The 17,180-nt window shown below is 45.0% G+C and overlaps 1 protein-coding gene across 3 annotated transcripts in view; it reads right to left on the bottom strand.

The window, feature by feature from the left end:
* Atp7b (ATPase copper transporting beta) overlaps nucleotides 1-17,180 on the bottom strand; it is a 67,314-nt gene that overhangs the window by 23,910 nt on the left and 26,224 nt on the right. For all 3 annotated transcript variants that reach the window (XM_050137749.1, XM_050137748.1, XM_050137747.1), the window contains exons 2-4: nucleotides 6,120-7,350; nucleotides 2,194-2,451; nucleotides 397-560 (exon numbers count right to left, since the gene is read on the bottom strand). In XM_050137749.1, the coding sequence (XP_049993706.1) occupies nucleotides 397-560; nucleotides 2,194-2,451; nucleotides 6,120-7,350 (1,653 nt within the window). The remainder of the gene's footprint in view (nucleotides 1-396; nucleotides 561-2,193; nucleotides 2,452-6,119; nucleotides 7,351-17,180) is intronic.

Below are 17,180 nucleotides of genomic sequence, written 5' to 3'. Positions count from 1 at the left end.
ACTGCACCTCTCGCCGGCCGTATTTATTTATCTTCTGTATGCATATGTATGTACGCATATGCACGTCCAAGCACAAGGCGTGGGCTGATGGCAGCTGTCTTCCTGGGTTGTAGTCCACTTTGTTTGTCAAGACCGGTATGAACCCAGAGCGTGCCAGCTCGGCTACTCTAGCCACAGTGACAGTCTCTAAACTCTTAGATTTCACCATCTCTCCCTCTTGACCGTGGGTTTACCCACCAGAATGGACTCCTCTCCCTCTCTGACACAACCAATCTTCCTTCCCAAACTAAACAAAGCCCACAGCCCAGCAGCCAGCAAGTATAAGGACAACACCTGTCAAAAACTCACCCTCCACCCTCCACACCTGCACCTCAAGGTGACAGCCACTGGACTTACAATCAGTTCGATGTCACCTTCAGAGACTGTGTTGTCCTCCATGACTGTTGCTCCAAAGCCCAAGTCCTGGATAAGCTGAGCTATTCTGGGCGGCTGGATGACCTCTGGATTATACTTGACCTCCGCCTTTCCCGACATCAAGGCAACCAACACAGAGAGAATACCTGGAACCATTGGGTCACGGCTGAGACTCTGGGCATGGCAATGGGGCTGATACTGTTGTCAGCACGGCTTAACCAAGAAAAATACCTCCCTAAGCATCCACTAGAGCAGTGGCTCTCAAAATTGGCTGGGCATGAGCATCAGCTGTTGAGCCATGAACAACTCTGATGCCTCCTAGCACAGCCCAGGCAACTCAGTATCTCCCAGGGTAAGTGTCAAGTGTCGTTTTAAGAAGGTTTTTCAGGTGGTTCTAAATTATAATCAGGATAGAGAGCTACTGTTCCCAAAAACACGCCTCAAACGCTAAAGGGCATATGAGCCATATGAGGACCTTGTTAAATCAGGCTCTGATTTGATGGGTGTGGGATTCCAAATGCCCACCCAGCCCCTGGGGATGCCAAGTCTTTAGAAGGTCCAACTGTTGCATGCACATCAAAGAAGGGGTGTAGATGCGGTGGTCACAACCACTGTCACAGAGAGGGCACATTTTTCTTCCCTTCCTGGCATACACGGGGGAAATTAGAAATTTTCAAATATTGGTTTATTTACTCTTCTCAATTTTTTAAGGATTTCCAAAAGTGAAAATACTATAATCCATCTGGCTAATACTATTGTGTTAGTTTAAGGAGAAGAAAGAGTCACATTCAAATGAAAGGCACGATATGCTTTAGAAAAATATACCATAAAAGATAGAACAAGGAAGCTAAAATCAGGCGCAGGTACTATGAAATTACATTTTAATTTGTCTGCAACCAGACCAAAGTTGACAAAGGTTCTCCTGCAACACAGTCTGATTTAGCACAATGACCCAAGAGCTTCGGTAGCTTGTTGTTGTTGTTGTGTTTCTGTGTTGTTTTGTTGTTTTTCGAGACAGTGTTTCTTTGTAGTTTCTGAAGCCTGTCCTGGAACTAGCTCTTAAAGACTAGGCTGGCCTCGAACTCGCAGAGATCTTCCTGCCTCTAACTCCCGAGTACTGGGATTAAAGGCGTGCACCACCACTGTCCGGCAGTAGTTTTAAAAGGTGAGCAGAAGGCCAGGAAAACAGGACATCCTAAGTTAAGCCTGAAGAAGGGCCAGGAGTCAGAACAGAAAGTCTCCCACAGCACTGGTCAGCTCTGCTCCAGAGCAACAGGTAGAGTCTTGACCAAAGTATTCCCAAACAAAAACAAGAACAAGATTGTTGTTGCACTTTCAGGATGAAGGAGCAATATTATAAACATCATCTGGAGGACAAACCCAGCAGATGCAGAATTTATAGCCTCCAACATCAACAGGATAGAGGATCCGAAACCAGAAATTTTAAGCCCAGGCTAGTTTTTTATTTCCTAAAGAAGAGTAGATGGGATGTGGGTAGGAGACTGAGAAATACTGGGAAAAGCTAACTGAGAAGGAATCTTTCCACAGAACACACCATGACCTTCAGCCTTGACTTGTATGGCTAAGTCAGAGACAGACTTGGTGACAAAATAAGTGTCTCTTAAGGGACAGAATGCCAATCATACAGGGATGTTAGACAAACATAGACATTATCATCTGATGGGCTTGTTGCCAGACTGTCTGGGTTACTGATAAACACAGTGCATGGAGAACAGACAGCAAGGACGTCCAAGTTCAGCATGGCTTCAGGCCTCTTACCGGCATGTCTCTGAAGACCCCTCTCTATGTTAGACACACAGGACGCACAGGTCATGCCTCTGATCTCTACAAAGCACTTCTGTGGTGCTGCTGTTCCCGGGGGTGGTGGGGTATCTGACGAGTGGCCAGGATCATGGTTTGCGGGGACCCCTCTAGCACTGGAAGCCAGGTTCTGCGTAGGCTCTGGTGTACCACCCATGGTATGCGGCACAGAATTCCCAGAGCTGAAGTTTCCGACACGGTTGATAGGAAAGTTTTCTACAATGAAATGTGAGAGGTAGTTAGAAGACAAGAAGCAACTCTGCTTGTTACAGCTGGCGGTCAAGCGTGACAATATTCAGATTAAAGCTCCTGAAGAAGTGGCTGGGGACTGGTATTCCCAACACTGTCTCTTCCTCCTGTATCTTTCAGGTATCTTTGTCAGTGACAAGCAAAGCAAATGTGTCCTCCAAGCCTATGCTTTGTGTTGTCATCCTTCTGATGACGCCTTTTAGTAAAGAAAAAAAAAGTTCATATGTTAATAAAAATCAGCCTCTGTAAATGTTTGGTTCTTTTAGTAGATTCTATCTCAACTTGGCAAAAATATCCATGCAACTTTTCTCTAAAATCCCTAGAAACATTTCTCTGTGCATACATGTGATGTGTGCACACACAAGTATGTGTGTGGGTGCACATTTAAGTGTGGGTGTGTGTGGCTATCCATGCCTGTGGAAGACAGAGGTTGACATCATGTATCTCCATATGTGGGAGGTGTACATGTGGGCATAAATACATGGAGGATGCAGGTTGGTATCACATGTCAGATCCACTCTTTTCATCACATGTATAATGTCTGTTACAGTATTGAAGGATGCAGCTCCCAGCTACCTCTCCAGTACCATGCCTGTCTGCCTGCTCTATGTTCCCCGCCATGATGATAATGGACTAACCCCCTGAAACTGTAAGCAAGCCCCCAATTAAATACTTCCTTTTATTGTGAGAGTTGCCTTGGTCATGTTGTCTCTTCACAGCAATAGAGCAGTGACCAAGACAAACAGCATCAAGGCTACCATGGAAGCACACTCACCATCCCATCCGACAATGTGAAATACCCTTAAATGTCTGCAGAACGGAAACAGTGCGACTGGATGGCAGACTGCCATTTACTCGAAACCACAAGTGCAGGAGACGAGATGACCAGTCACCACCTGAGCTGACAACATCTACGGCTTCCAAATTATTCTTCTGAATGAACCTCCCATGTCATGACGCGCTGCTATTTTCTGTGATCTGGTAAACAACCTGCACTGACCTTAGGGTGTGGCAGCAATTCGGCATGCATGAGATAACATTCACAAGCTCACTGACATTTTACCCTGAACGAAGGCTTCCCATTCAGGATGCCCAGCTCAGATCACTGTCGATCTTCTCTGGTGTGTTAAATATATCTTCTGTGTGGATATATTTATACAAAAGAAATCAGTGGGTACTTACCTGAAATTCAGCTGAGTGTTCAGATTTCTATTCACTAGATCCCATACTCTAAGCACCTCTTGGGCTTAGTGACTATAATCCTCATGGTTCTACCTAATAGAAATTAGTTCTTTTCTTCCTATGTTTGCTCAATCAAGTTCAATTACTTTTAATATGTAGTTCCATGGTCATTTCTCTTTTGCTGCCAATAACCCGACTGTACCATTAGAAGATTAAGCCTTACACAAAACAGTTTATATGGAGGCTCTTCAATACTTCTGTGGAGTACAAGATTTACTGTTCTGTTATTGTCTCTGTTGACTTTGTTTTAAGCACACACACACCACATTCTTTCCAGGGTGTGGAGAACAGAACGAGGTGAGAAAACAAAACAACCCTTGGTACAAAGAACACCTGCTGGGGTGGGGACTGTGGCGGGGTACAGAGGGGAGTTGGTAAAGGATCCCAGTAGAGCAGCCTTTCCAAGGACACAGCTCAGCTCAGAGGTCAGAGGATACGGAGTATGGGAAACAAGCCCTGAGGCCCTGGGTGCTGCTGGGGCTTTGCCTGGGCACTCTGGAAGTAGTCCCAGGGGCCAGCACAGACACACCAAGAGCAGCAACAGGTTCCAGGCAAAAGGCTCGGTGACCAGGGAACTAAGGAGTTTTACAGCACACCACCACTCACAGAGCTGTCCCCTCAGCAACTATGCCTTCCAGCTATAGCCCCTCTCTCGGCAGACTGTGGTCAGGATGGCTTAAGCCCAAGGCAGTTGACGCTAGCCTGGATAATGAAAAGGGATGTAAGTGGGAGACAGAAGAGGTGGAGGGAGAGAAAAGAGAGCAAGTACCCTGTCCTTCCTCATCTTGGGCCTCTCTGGTACATGCTACCTCTGTCCCCCCTCTACATGCCCCCGTCTACTGAAAGTCCCCCCAACCTCCCAACAAAGGTTGGGCTCCCACTTTCCTTGTGTGGAGTGGAGTGGGATCCTCTCCCTAGTTAACTGTGGTAGAAGCTGCTCAACTTGGCTTCCGTGGCCTCGTGAGCTAATGTAAGAGGCTGCCCTCTCCAGTGGCCATCTGGAAAATGTTACCTGTGTTCTCGACCCCACTTAGCTCAGCTCGCTCGCTTCTGCTCCAGCACTCCTTCACGTCCATTTACACCCCCAGCTGCACACTGTCTGTCCTTCAGCATCAGGGAAGGGTTCATCCTGTACCCTGCTTCTCCTCCAGGGCTGTTTCCTGTCATAGACAACCCTCACTCTGACCCCAGCCTGGTAGCACTGACCTCTGACTTCCTGATGTGCTGGGTCAAGAACGAGCCTCTGGTCCTGCTCAGGTCACTCTGCATCCCCCTAAAGCTCCTCCCAAGGCACTGACTCCACTGCCCATAGCACTTTCAACACTCTCGGGCCTTCCTTCACTATCTCCTACTTCCCACCATACACCATCCTGGAAAAACAGCACAGCCTGAACGTACCCACTGCCAAGCAGTAGTTTAACCCTTCTGCTGCCTCCTATCACAAGGAAGCTCTCAGATGCGCTTTCTCCTACAGCACACGCAGCTAGCACAGGCCCTGATGGCACGGTATGCAGAGGAGTTCAACTGCAGCACTGGGTGGGGAGGAGGAGCAGGGCTGGCTGCTACTCAGGAAGCTCGACTTGATAATGAGCCATCTCAGAATGGGCACCCTTCTTTGTGACCCCTGTCACACACCCTTCCAGAAAGGCTCTATCTAAGAGCCATCCACAAGAATGGCCATTGTAAAAATCCTCCCCTTAATTTCTATTGAATGGACAACCTTTTAGTTGCTGCAAGTTTTGAGACTTTGGTTTTCTGAGATGGGGACTAATGTAGCCGAGACTAGGCTTGCACTTGCCATGTAGTTGAGGGAGGCCTTGTCCCTCATCCTCCTGCCGCCAGCATCCCCACAAGGTCTGAAGTTACAGGCATGCGATGTGCCACAATGCATGGCATTTTGTTTCTCAGACAGAGTCTTGCTACTTAGCCCAGAGGGTCTTTGAACACACACTGCCTGCATTTGTTTTCTGTTTGTTTGTTTTGGTGGTCTCTCAGTCTGTGCCATCAAGCCCAGTAAGACTAAAGTTCTATTGCTTTTACTTTGTTTTGTGTAGGAGAGGAATCTTCAGAGAGAGGAGCAGCTGTTCCTTCTGTAAGAGGAGAGTCTAACGGGCCCACAGTGCTCATTTATAGACTGCACACTCAGAATTCTTTTGAGAAAAGAAGCCCGAATCATGAGTCTATCATTTGAGTGTCAGCTCTATGACAGGAAGCAACTAGAGACTGTATTTTCACTGTCCTGCTACTAACAGATGAGCGAAGGTTAGCAAACCTGGCTATAACTGCCAACGCGTGAGGCAGTGACAGGGCCCACCTATTCAACTACCCAAGTACTGTCATGAGACACCGAGAGAGGACCCCAGACACACTTTAAACACGTAACGATGACATACCGGAATTCACTGACACCTCTAATCCCATGTCTTCTACAGCTGCTCGGAGTTCATCTGCACTAACTATTGAGGGATCGTAAAGAACTGTTCCAGTCCCTTCGGCCACAGAGACGGAGACTCGCTGCACGCCTTCCCGCTGGGACAGCACGCCTTCGATGGGCTGAACAGACGATGTACCGGAAATGCCAGTGATGCTGAGCACCGCAGTACTGCACGGGCCCTGCTCTTGGTGTCTCTGGGAGGAAGCAGGGGAGGGAGAGCTGAAAGACCCGCTCTCGGGCTCACTCCCCTCTACTCCATCAGGGAGAGAAACTTTAAAGCGCCCAGGTGGCAGTGCCTCAATGGCCTTCTGTAGGAGCAAGGGGGTGATACAAGAAGGGTCGTACTGAATCTGGGCAGCTTTGTTCTCCAAGGACACTTGAATACTTTGAACCCCTGGGAGTTGACCTATGTTTCCTTCGATATTCAGAACGCAGGACTTACAGTGCATCCCCTCTATTCTCAGTTGGAGGGTGGCCATGTGGCTCCCTTGGTGCCCTGGGGTCTCAGAGTTATTAGAATTCTGGTTAGGAGAAACTGCTGGTCTCTTTAGGTTAGTGCTTTCCAACTTGTCTATATCAATTGGTCCCAGCCTTAGCGGAGCTGTTCTGTTCTTGATGGAAGCTTCAAATCCCATATCACAGATATGGTCCCTGAGGTCTTCGGCTTGAATGAGGTAAGGCTGATATGTGACGACAGCCTCCTGGTTGCTGAGGGAGACTTTGATTCTCACGACCCCTTGTAGCTTCCGGATCTTGCCTTCAATGGAGCTGACACAAGACTGACAGGTCATGCCCTCGACCCGGAGCTTAACCACGGCCTCCTCGGCTGCGGAGGACCTGGATGGCCAAGAGGCAGCCTTTCCTTCTGCAGCACTGGCCTCAAAGCCCATATCCTCGATCTGAAGGCAAATCTGCTGCAGGTTCATGACTGATGGCACATGTTTGACAGTGGCGCTGCCTTGTTCCAGGGAAACCTTGATGCTCACAATGCCTTTCAGACTAGAGATCCTGTCCTCGATGGACTTGACACAAGAATGGCAAGTCATGCCCAGGATGCTAACCACGCTGGTGGTGGCTTGGGATAAGGAGAGGCTGTCCAGACCCCCTTCATAGCCAATATTGTCAAAGGCGAAGCTCTGCTTCGTTGCTTGCTCCCTGGGACGTGCAGGCATGGTAAGTTTAGATAAGATCTAAAAGAAAAGGAAGTAACAATTTTATCCTTAAAACCAAGTATTTTGGGTAGGGATACCACACCTGCATTGCTAGTTGCCTAAGGACCCACTGCCTGAGGAGATGTCGTGAGTGCCTCCCTCAGGCTCCTGATGACTGACTACAAGAATCTACAACTCTGCAGAAGGTCTGTTCCTGGGCTTAGGAATCCTACTTCACCTGTGTTGGGCTGGAACTACCCCTGAAACCGTGCCAGAACATCAACAGTAAATTGCCCAAAGACTGAAAGCTAAGCCCACACAGCTGATCAACCACCTGACAAGTTGTGGTAATGGGAAACAAAGCTGGAAAGGGCACTTGACAAAAGAGAGACACGATTTTCATACCAAGCAGCCCAGTGCTCCACATCTCGCACCAGGGGACAGCAGGGTGAGTCCACCAGGTCTTCTCCAGTTGGCACCATATCCCAACCCCTAGATCCAGCCTCGGTCCCACATCCAATGACCCAGCCTCATCTGGTCAGCCCTGTCTGTACTGCCACCAACCTCCAGGCTTTGGCCAGGACATATACCTGTGCAGCCGCCCAGAACCCTCCTCCTACCACCTGATTTCATCCCTCCTGCGCTATATCCAACTTCCAGGCCCAACCTGGACCCAGATATCTTGCACTGGGATTCACCCTGGTGATTGTACCAGCTGCTACCTTCCACATGCCTTCATCAGTCCCTAGATCTAGCCCAGGCCCAAATCTAGTTCTCCCTCTTGGTCTGGTCCCAACCCACCCCTAACCTCCAGGCTTGGACCAGAATACACATCTGTGCACCAGTCCACCCCTCTGGGGCCACCTGGCTTCATCCCACCCACATCATATTTACACTTCGTTGAACCCAACCCAACCATTCTGCGCTGTGTCCCAGCATGTTACATTCATATCAGACCCAGAACTAACAAAAGAAGTCCACCTGCACAGGTCTCATGACAAAAATACAAATCTGAAAAACCAATACAGTATTCCAGCCATCCCCAAGCCCACCAATCCTCCAGAAATGTTCTCCAATGAGAATTGCCTAGATCAACTCTAAGACACAGAATTTAAAAGAATAAGCATAAACTTCAAAGAATGTGAAGTTCACCCAAGTGACACACCTCTTCCAACAAGGCCACACCCCCTTACCTTCCCAAACAGTTCCACCAACTCCAGAACATGCATTCAAATATATAAGCCTATGGGGCGATGGGTCATTTTCATTTCAAGTCACCACAAAGATGGACTTGAAAAACTCAATATCCCAACCAGAAAACTCAAGGGAAAGCCTTACAAGTAGAATGGATCAAGTAGAAGATAGAATCAGGATTTGAAGATAAAGCAGAAGTCAAGACCTACCACACAAGTAAAGAAAATAAAAGAAAAATTAAAGCATGGGGGAAGGAACATGCAAGACAACTATGAAAAGACCAAACCTTCAGGATAGTCACAAATGAAGGAGAAGAATCTTGGGTCAATGGCATAGCCCAGATTTTCACAAAGATCATCGAAGAAAACTTCCCCAAACTAAGGAAAGACACACCCACTCATACAGATACAAGAAGTACATAGAACACTAAAGAGACAAGCCCAGGAAGTCACCACAGCATAATACTAAGTTTGCAAAACAAAGAAAGGACAAGAGGAAAACCACATGTCATATATTAAGGAAAACCCATCAGAATAAGAGCTGATTTCTCAATGCAATCTTTGAAAGCCAAGAACTGCCTAGGGCAATATATTACAAGTTCTAAAAGCCCACAGCTGCCAACCTAAACTACTGTACCAGCCAAACTGTCTGCCATACCTGAAGGATAAAGAAAAGCTTACCATGCTACAAACAGACTAAAAGAATTCACATCCAGCAGACCAACCCTACACAAAATAAGGAAACAGCTACTTAAGACAGGAGAGGGGAATAATCACAGCCCAGAGAGTGTAGGAAGAGAACAAATGAAGCTGTAATTACTGAAACACAAAGTTGAACAGAGAACACAAACAACATGACTTCAATAAACACACGGGTTCCAATAACTGCAAATATTAATAGTCTCAACTCTACAAACCAAAGAAACAAACTGACAAAAAGGACCAAGAAAAAAAAAATCCACCTTTTTGTTTTCTACAAGAAACTCAGCTTTAAAGACAGGTACAAACCTTAAAGTGAGAGGCTAGAAAAAATGTCCCAAGCAATGGGACCAGGAAGCAAGCAGGCGGCAATCCTATTATCTGACAAAATGGACACCAAACCAAAACTAATCAGAAGAAATGAAAATAAGAGAAAACTTCATTCTAATCAAGGGAACAATTAACCAAGAAGACATTACAACTCTAAACAATAGACACAACAGACTGATGAACTCAATTTCATAAAAACTGGACCACTGGATGTAAAGACACAGATTAAATGGAATCCATTAATAACAGATAATTCCAATACCCTACTTCAATAGTCAAAAAATAAACAGAGAGACATCAGAATTTATTCATACCATACATTAAATAGATTTTATAGATATCCATAGAATATTTCACGCAAACACCAAAGAACAAGAAAGCGTCCCTAAAATAGACCACATCCTGAGACACAAAACAAATCTTTACAAATTCAAAAAGACTAAAACCATCCCTTATAGCCTATCTGCCCACAATGCCACAATGCCATAAAATTTAGAAATTGACAGCAAACAAATTTCTAGTAAATCCACAAACTCATGGAGGTTAGATAACTTACTACTTACTTCTTATTTCTTACTACAAAACAAATTTCCTGAAACTAAATGAAAATGGACACAGCACAACACAACTCTGCAACAACTGAAAGCAGCCCTGTGAAGGACATTTACAACCCTTTATAGTCCTCAGTGCCTACATTAAAAGTCAGAGGAAGATGGGCCGGAGAGATGGCTCAGAGGTTAAGAGCACTGTGTGCCAGAATTCCTAGCAACCACATGGTGGCTCACAACCATCTATAATGAGATTTATATGAGGTCTGGTACCCTCTTCTGTCATGCAGGCAGAACACTATAAACCTAATAAATACATCTTTTTAAAAAAAATCAGAAGAAGCACAAATAAATGACTTAATCATGCAAAGGTGGAGCCACACTTTGGCTTCTCCAAGTCTAGGAGCAGCCCAAAGGTGTCTTCACGCCCCTACCCTGGAACATAAGAATCAGCCCCAGGTAGAATAGCAGAAGAAGTCACCCCAAAAAGGTGGCTTATGACATATGGCAGCCCAGTGTGATGAGGCTCACGACATTCTAGCCTTCTCATGTTCACAAAATCCAATCCCACCTCAAAGACCCTAATGTCTCCTTGCATCCATGTTCAACCCTCAACCCTACAACTTTACTCCCTAGCAGCTCCCCATCTTCACTAACTTCCTGTACTTTGATAGCAGAGCCTGTCCTATGCTCCTTTCAGCATATATGCGCTAGTTTGAATAAGAATAGCCCCCATAGGCTCATATATTTGAATGCCTGGCTACCAGGGAGTGATACTTGTGAGGGATTAGGAGGTGCGGCCTTGTTGGGGGAAGCATGTCACTAAGGGTGGGCTTTGGGGTTTCAAAAGTCCAAGACAGTCCCAATGTCTGTCTCTTCCTGATGCCTGTGGGTCCAGATGTAGAACTCTCCAACTACTTCTCCAGCACCACGTCTGCCTGCATGCCACCATATTCCCCACCATGATGAAAATGGACTAAAACCTCTGAAACTGTAAGCCAGCCCCAATTAAATTCTTTTCTTATAAGAGTTGGTTTAGTCATGGTGTCTCTTCGCAGCAATAGAACAGACTACGATAGAAGATGGTACCAAGACTGGGGTATTGCTGTAACAAACTGACCATGCTGTTTGTTGGCAGAATGTGGACTCTGGAACTTTGGATTAGGAAGAAAGTTTAAGTGGTGTTTAACAGGCCATACTAGTAGGGATGTGAAAGACCATGGTCCTGAGAGCAATGCAGATTATGAATATCCAGTTCAAGAGTTTCAGAGAATAGTATTAATAAGTGGCCTAGAGACCACCTTGTGATATTGGCAAAGAATGTGACTACTTTTTGCCCTTGTCCAAAAAATCTGCCTGAAGCTAAATTAAATAGTTTTGGGTTAATGGCTTTGGCAGAGGAGATTTCAAGACTGCCTAGTATTGACTGTTTCATGGCTATTGGTGTCTACTCTTATGCAGATCTATAAAAAAAAAAAAGAACAACTTGAGCAAGGAAAAACATAAATGTAAAGTTTGAAGAGAAAATGAGCATCAGGGAGAGTAAGGGAATTAAGTCCCTTGCTCAGGGTGACAGAAAAAAGTTTCCAGAAAAGCCCAACAATAAATGGAATAAAAGGAAGTGGTGACCCTAGGGCAAGACCCCACCGAATATGCTTCCAACTTATGGAAAAGAATTAAAGAAAAGGGGCTGGAGAGATGGCTCAGAGGTTAAGAGCACTGACTGCTCTTCCAGAGGTCCTGAGTTCAATTCCCAGCAACCACATGGTGGCTCACAACCATCTGTAATGAAATCTGGCGCCCTCTTCGGGTGTGTGGGAAGCAGAATGTTATACACATAATAAAAAAAAATAAAAATAAAAACAAACAAAAAAGAATTAAAGAAAAGCTTAAGTACTCAAGGAAAGTATCAAAAACAGAAATCTGGTGCAAATGTAATTGAACAAGGAGGCTATGTCCCAGCCCTAGCAAGAAGCAGGACTTGTCAGCTTTGGTCGTGTGGCTCTTGCAGAGTCATGGATATGAGAAAGGGGTCACGGAATCTTCCTCCACAGCTAAGGAAAGCTGCTTAGACCGGGGGGGGGGGGTGTCCCTGCGTGGAGGCCCAGAGAGCCCACTGTGAGAAGCTGTGAAGGTGAAGCCTGGATTGCCTTAGAAACTCCAAGATGCCGGAGATGGTAGTTATGGGATTACCTGCCAAGGAAAGCTGCAGACTAGGTGTGGACCCGGCCCAAGGGAGAGAAGTATGCGCAGTCAACAAAGCAGAGTTGGAGATGTGAAGAGCATTTGGCGTGAGACAGGGAGATGCAGAGTTTGGAGTTTGCCCAGCTGGTTTTCAGACTTACTTTGTCCAGTATCTCTTCATATGATCCCTTTTCTCCCTCTTGAAATCGTAACGTATATTCTGTCTAACGGTACATTAGAAGTATATGATCTGCTTTTTAATTTTGGTTTTACAGGGGGTTACAGTTAAGAGATTACCATGAGTCTCAGAAGAAATTTTGAACTTTGGACTTTCAAACAGTATTGAAATTGTGATAGATTATAAGAACTTTTGAAGTTGGAGTGAATTCATTTTTGCAATATAATATGTCTACAAGCCTATAGAGGCCAAGGGGTATGTGCTGGTTTGAGTAAGTATGGCCCCCATAGGTTCATATATTTGAATACTTGATCATTAGGGAATGGCACGACTTGAGAGGGATTAGGAGGTGTGGCCTTGTTGGAGTAGGTGTGGCTTTTTAGGAGGAAGGTTATTACTGAAGGTAAGATTTGGGACTTCAAAAGTCCAAGCCAGTTCCAGTCCAGTGTCTCTTTATACCTGCTACCTGTGGACCCAGATATAGAACCCTCAGCTACTTTTCCAGCACCATGTCTGCCTGCATGTTGCCAAGCTCCCCACCATGATGATAATGGACTAAACCTCTAAAACTGTAAGCAAGCCCCAGATAAATTAGTTTTCTTATAAGAGTTGGCCTAGTCCTGGTGTCTCTTTACAGCAAAAGAACACTGACTAAGGCAATTAGATAAACAATACCTAATGCCCCTGACTAGTTCTTAGTGTTCCTTCAGGAGTACAAAAGAGCCGGTAATGCTATTATAAAACCTATAGCTCCAAGCCAGGTGGTGGTGGAGCATGCCTTTATTCCCAACACCTGGAAGGCAGAGGCAGGCTGATCTCTGTGAGTTCAAGGCTAATTGGGTCTAGAGAGCAAGTTCCAAGACAGTCAGGGCTATAAAGAGAAAACCTGTCATACATACACACATACACACACACACACATATACACACACACACACACACACAAACGAGTACCCATAGCTCCAAACACACAAAGCCACATGCTATAATAGCGTATCACTCATACTCCTTACACACCCTCACTACAGCTCTCCTGCTGGCTAAAGATACCATAATCAACCTACACACAGACTCCAAATACACATACAATATGATATACTCTGATGCGGCCATCTGGTGGGAACAAGCTTCCTCACCCAATATAACACTCTAACTCAAAATGGCACTTTTATACACAAATTCTTACAAGCAGCCTGGAAGCCACAACTGGACACTATCATTCACTTCAGGGGACATCAGTCAAATTCTCAATGACTCCGCACCATTAATAGTTAGGCTGAGAAATATGCTAAACAAGCCCCCACATGACCATCCTTCCAAAACTAACACTCTTTCCCCTATTACTACAGTAGAGCCAAACAAAATTACTTCTCAAGATGGCTACTGGGATGAGTCATGGTGCAATCAGAGTCAACTGTTACCTGAAGTTTTCAAACAAAAAAAGCTTTTCAGCTCTGCATAATCTCTTCCACCCAGGAGCTCCAGCCCTTACTCAGTTCCTGCGAACATGGGATTACCTGTCCCCACAGGACAAACAACTGTGACAATAGGTCTCCTCTGTTTGCAAAAACCAGTCAAACCACTACCCCAACTCTTTCCAACACATCAGGCAGGCTAGTCTCGCCCAGCTTCTGGCTGAAAGGTAGAAGATTTAACTCAAATGCCTCTGTCTAGAAAGTACGGATTATCTTCCAGTCCTACTAGACACCTTTATGGGATGAATTGAAGCCTTTCTCATCGCCAACAAAAACGACACTGCAATTCCAAAAGTCACCACTCACAAACATAACAACACTCAGCTTTGGCCTCTCTTGTACTCCATCATAGACAGTGGCTTCAAATTTACCTCCAGATGATGTCTAACCTCATTCTTTAGTGGCAAATGGGACCTACACATTCCATACTATTCCCAATCCTCTGGCAAAGTGGAACACATGAACTGTATACAGAGTCTCTAACCAAACTATCCATACACTTGCATTTAGAGTGGACCATACTTCTCCCTCTGGTCCTCAAAGGTCTGTTCCTTCCAATGTAAGCCCAGAAACCCAAGTGCCTTTCAACTTTTAGAAGGCAGGTCCCTTGTAAACCCAGAATTGTCATCTCTCTCCAATCAAATGCTTACCTTCCCTGCTCCACCTTCCTCTCCTACAACAACTCAGACAAAGCCTTTGAACCAACATGGACCAAACATTCCCACACCCGCTACTTAACCTAAACCTACATCTTGAGGCTAGATAATGGTTTATCTCAGAACTCCACACATCCCAAACACCCTATGACAAAAATGGAATGGGCAACTCAAAGTCATATATACTCACTACTTCCATAGCAGCTCAACTCCAAGGGATCCCTGCCTGGAAATCAGGAAGAACACAGGGCTGTCCACTATCTCAACTCCTTGTCTATATTGTGCTCAAAGCACTAGCTGGAGCAATAAGGCATGAAAAGAAAATTAAAATACCAAAAATGTAAGTCAAAATATCCTTCTGCATAGATGATATGGCATATACAAGAAACCCCAAGAATTCCACCAAAAACCTTCTAGAAAATATAAGAATTTCAGTGAAATAGCAGGATACAAAATTATCTTACAAAAACCAGTAGTCTTGGGGCTGGAGAGATGGCTCAGTGGTTAAGAGCATTGCCTGCTCTTCCAAAGGTCCTGAGTTCAATTCCCAGCAACCACATGGTGGCTCACAACCATCTGTAATGAGGTCCGGTGCCCTCTTCTGGCCTGCAGACATACACAGACAGAATATTGTATACATANAAAAAAAAAAAAAAAAAAACAGTAGTCTTTCTACAAACCAACATCCACACCGAGAAAGAGATCATGGAAACACTCCCATTTACAATAGCATCAATAATGATAAAGTATCTTTAAATAAGCTTAACAAAGGAAGAAAGACATCTATAATAAAAACTTTAAATCTTAGAAGATGGAAAATGCTAAAAAATGGAAAGACACTCCTTGGCCATGGATTACAATCAACATTATGAAAACAGCACAAAAAAAAAACCCACATACACACAAAACAAATGAAAACAGCACAGCTACAAACAAAATCCCCACTTCATTCCAAACAGAAACAGAAAAAACTATCCTAAAACTCATAGGGAACCACAAAAGATCCCCATAGCCAAAACAGCCCTGAACAAAAACAGCAATGCCAGAGGGATTACAATTCCAGACTTCAAAATATATTACAGAGCCATAATCATAAAAATAATATGGTTTTGGCAGAAAATTTGAGATTTCACCTTACCCTAGTCAGAATGGCAAAGATCAACTAAACAACCCACAGCAAATGTGGGACAGGATGTGGAGAAAGGGAACCCTCGTGCACTGTTGATGGGATTGAAAATCAGTACAGTCGCTTTCAAAATCACTGTGGAAAACTATCAGAAGCTGAAGATAAATCTACCAGGTGGCCCAGTTATACCATTCCCTGGCAAATGTCCAGAGGCTGGAACTCTTATTCCACAAATACTCGCTCAGTCATTTTGACTGCTACTCTGTCTGTCCACAGGAGCTAGGAGATGGAAACTACTTAAATGTTCTCCAACTGTTTGATGAAAAGTTAAGATGTGGTACATACACACAATGGAATGCTGAAGAGAAGACAGAAATCGTGAACTTGGCACGCATATGAATGGAACTAGAAAAGATCATATTGACAGAGGTAACCCAGACCAGAAAGACAAACACACGTGTTCTCTATCGTCAGAGGCTCCACCTCACATCTCTCATCAGTTCCACATCTTCAGATGTGAGTCCATAGCCTGGAGTAACTACAGAAACCAGTGACAGACAATACACAGTCCTCAGCCGCTCCTAGACAGGTGGGTTTTCCACAACAGGCATTTAGGAGACAAAGCTTTTCAAACAAGAGTTATGAAACACTTGACCATAGAGAGCCATCACCTGCATTCTTCTGTTGCGGTACTGAATGGACCTCCTGGGGCCTCCCCTGTGAGTGAGTGTCCTACCACCAAGCCACACCGTGGCTTGAACAATCTGTTGACAGTTATGCAGTGTTTGGATGGCTTTTAGTGTAGATACATAGTGTGTATATGCTCTTAAGTCCATTCTTTGATGCAGTGTTTGGAGAGAAGAAAAATGAACCCCTTACTGAGTTTTATATTTAAAATCAAGGCAGGTTTAGGTTGAAAGGTCTGTCAAACAATCCTAGATTTAGACAGAGTCCAGGGTTGAAACTGAGTGTCCAGGACCAGACAGACTTGTGGAAGCCATTGTTCCATCTCATTCCACCCAATGAGAATATCTCCTTGAGAACATTTGGGAACTTTAGCTGCAGACCTTACATCAGTTTGAGGAAGAATGTCTGCTAGCCCCTGAAAGAATCTTTTATGGTTTGTTTTTCTGTTGTCTGAAACAAGATGTCCTGTAGCTCAGAAGCATGGTTACCCTGGGCAGGTTATAGACGTGGTACTTTGCTCAGCCTCTCCTCGGAGCTCTCTGGCTATCAGACTCAAAAGGATGGACGATGAAAACGATGGCCAGACCCACAGCAGCTAACACAGGGCTAGGGGTGTGGCTCAGCAGTAAAGCGAGTACTCAGCATCGAGGATGGAAAGGGAGGAGAGAAGAGGAGGAGAGTCTGATCTCATCCAGATCATCCCAGGCATACAGATGAACAGCTGTCAATCTCTGATGTGGAAGAATGGATGTCTCTACGTTAAACACCACAAGCACACGGAGATACATACACAT

This window comes from Alexandromys fortis, unplaced genomic scaffold (genome assembly GCF_014885135.2).
Source record: "Alexandromys fortis isolate MF-2015 unplaced genomic scaffold, M_Fortis_MF-2015_v1.1 scaffold_3, whole genome shotgun sequence".
Lineage (NCBI taxonomy): Eukaryota > Metazoa > Chordata > Mammalia > Rodentia > Cricetidae > Alexandromys > Alexandromys fortis.
Note: the sequence above shows the minus strand (reverse complement) of the source record. Positions and strands in the feature narration are given on the sequence as shown.